Below are 2,702 nucleotides of genomic sequence, written 5' to 3'. Positions count from 1 at the left end.
AAGTAGGGTAGTATGCAAAACCTTTATCTAAATTAGCCATTAAGCAAAATTTCCAGAAATGTCTGAAATGATACCTGATCCTTGACTGGAGTTACATATCCTTTCTCCCGCCAGTCAACCTGTTGTGGTGCCTCCAGGAAGTTGGGTTCGAGAAACAGAGAGCCATGGAACTTCCTTTCGACAGACTTCTTGTACTTGTATCCATTCATGAGCTGTCTGAACTCTTCATTTGTCTGGGGGGGAATAAAAAGGTAGTATACAACACACCCCTCAATCTTCCCAACAGCAGTTCAATAACAAATTGCATTTTAAAACTGGTCTCCACCATGGCCTACAAGTCATCTTTGAAGCTCACCCAGTATATTTAATATATAGCAATCTATGTGCACAAGATTGTCATTCACAATCACATTTTCAAAACCAAGCACTTAGAGCTAATGTGGCAATAGCATGCCAACCGCAATTTGAACTACCCAGAATCCTATCACCACGTCAATAACTATAATGCTATTGATATTTTAACCATGGGGTCACTTAAGAAACAAGTCTTCTTCATTCCAACTTGGGCCAGCTCACTGTAGTTAAATGAATTCACCTACCATGTCACCAAAATGGTTCATTCCCAGTTGATATGAGTGTTTTCCCAAAGAGTGTTCCAGGTTGTGCAGTTCAATCTTCCTCAGGTTTTTCTCCCAAACCATCCTCCTCCAACCTTCTTCCTTCTACAAAGTGAAAGTCTGTATCGTTAGTATAACAAATGTTACATTACAGGTGGAATTATTAAAATAGTTTGAGATATTAACACTTGCCTCGTGATATTTCTTGCTATGCCAATTCTTCCAGAGATGCCAATGGTCATCCAGAAGTGGATCTAAACTTGGGGCAGCTGAAGCAACAGCCAAGCAAAGGGAGAACAGACTCAAATACAGATTCATGGCTGTGGTACCTGCAAGAGAAAGGAAGTTCATAGTTTAGTTTATCCAGAAATACTTTGTAAATGCTACAATTGAACTATGCAATAAAAGGAAAAGCCCTTTAGAACATCTAGGTGGCATTGCATAGTAAACACACACATTAAAGAAATCAATATTGGTCAAATTATAAAGTTAGGGCAAGTGCTACAATCACAGCTACATACACACATGTATGTACACACACACACACAACCCAGACTAAGTCAGAGTGGTTGCAATTGTGTTTAAATTAAGTTCCAACAGCACAAACCCTATAATAGGGTGTAAACCTCTATGGCCTAACGGGTAGCAAAACAGTACGGATTTTACAACATACTCTAGAAGGCGAACACCTTAAGTTTGTGTAATCAGACACCAAGATCAAAGAAATGCAACAAGGACTTAAACACAACGTGACCAAAGCATTTTCCTTGAATATCAAGCCATAGCTGGACATGAAACTAATTAAATATCCATCTAGTACTCTGGGGTGCACGTTCACCACTGTTTAACTGCACGAGCCAGTGATGAGATCAAACAAGAAAGCCAGTTTCATTGTACAGCCAGGGATCACGAGGTCCGGGCGTTTCCAAACAGCTGAATCATTCCAAGGAAAAACAACTAAGAATTAATCCAAAGGGAAAATTGAACAAAAAAAACGACTCAAACACTTTCAAAAGAAACACTTTCTCGTGCGAGAAGCATGACCTAAACAAATCGATGATCCCCTTTTTCAGAACAAATGCGAACCTTCATACAAACGAATAGCTCAGCAAAATTGGTCATATGAAACCAAAACAACATCGTCTTCAACTCGCAGTACTGAGAACAAATAAAATAAAAAAAAAACAGTATCGAGACCTGTCGGCACCAATTACGGTTCAAAACAAACAACCCATTACATTTTAAACTGAATTACCTACCCCTTTAATAAAGACTACATCGTAAACGCTTGCTGTATTTATTACTCATTACTGGGTTATGGTGTTAATCAACTGCTAGCACAGAAGTCTTTAGAATGTCACGATTACCGCACTTGGTTGCACATTACATTATGTTACCAACTACACACCAAAAAGCTAAACAACTATCTGCTACATCAACGTAAAAAAACGACACAAACAAACTACTGTCGGCAAACAAAAAAGCTACATTCCATGTTTTTTTTTTTTTTTTTTTAGATTAACAGTCACTAACACCACCTTCCCAGCACTATATGTAATTTACTTATTTAAATATTTGTTTAGATAGTTAGTTAAAGCCTATTAACCACTGCCTCAGTTTACATACACTCACCCACTTCCCAGCAGTATCACAAAACGATGACTTTCAGTGCAGCAAGCTGACCACGGTCTTTATACAGATTATGCACCCTCCATGAGAATTTCTCATTGGCTGGGGGTTCATTTCACGTGATCTCCTAGAACCCGCCCACGCACTCACTTGACTGAGACTTGACTTCACGTGATACACTGTTGGTAAAATAACAAACTTTAAGATTAGGAAATGAAAACGCGGTCAATGTTACCATTAGAAGAATTATTAACTGACTTGTGTGTATTTGTTTTATTTTATAAAGCGAAATGCCAACTTGAACATTGTGTATTGTTCTCGTTTTTCTTACCACAGTCTTTAAAACATTAAAATAATGAGTTCTTCTACACAAGTAAAGGTATTTATATTGTGCAGATGGATTTTAGGATATGTGTTTGAATTGAAAATAGGCGTTACCACTAGGGTTACCTCTGA

The 2,702-nt window shown here is 38.0% G+C and overlaps 1 protein-coding gene across 1 annotated transcript; it reads right to left on the bottom strand.

Annotated features, from left to right (window-relative positions):
- Positions 1 to 7: 7 nt before the first annotated feature.
- LOC121309557 (procathepsin L-like) lies at positions 8 to 2,335 on the bottom strand. Its single transcript, XM_041242543.1, has 4 exons — positions 2,250 to 2,335; positions 810 to 946; positions 600 to 722; positions 8 to 233 (listed from the first exon to the last, which is right to left on the bottom strand). Exons 2-4 carry the CDS (start codon positions 933 to 935, stop codon positions 33 to 35), a joined length of 450 nt encoding a protein of 149 aa, XP_041098477.1. The 5' UTR covers positions 936 to 946; positions 2,250 to 2,335; the 3' UTR covers positions 8 to 32.
- Between the last annotated feature and the right edge of the window lie 367 nt (positions 2,336 to 2,702).

The sequence above is a fragment of the Polyodon spathula genome, unplaced genomic scaffold, assembly GCF_017654505.1.
Source record: "Polyodon spathula isolate WHYD16114869_AA unplaced genomic scaffold, ASM1765450v1 scaffolds_1324, whole genome shotgun sequence".
Lineage (NCBI taxonomy): Eukaryota > Metazoa > Chordata > Actinopteri > Acipenseriformes > Polyodontidae > Polyodon > Polyodon spathula.
The sequence above is the reverse complement of the archived record's forward strand: the minus strand, read 5'-3'. Positions and strand labels throughout refer to the sequence as shown.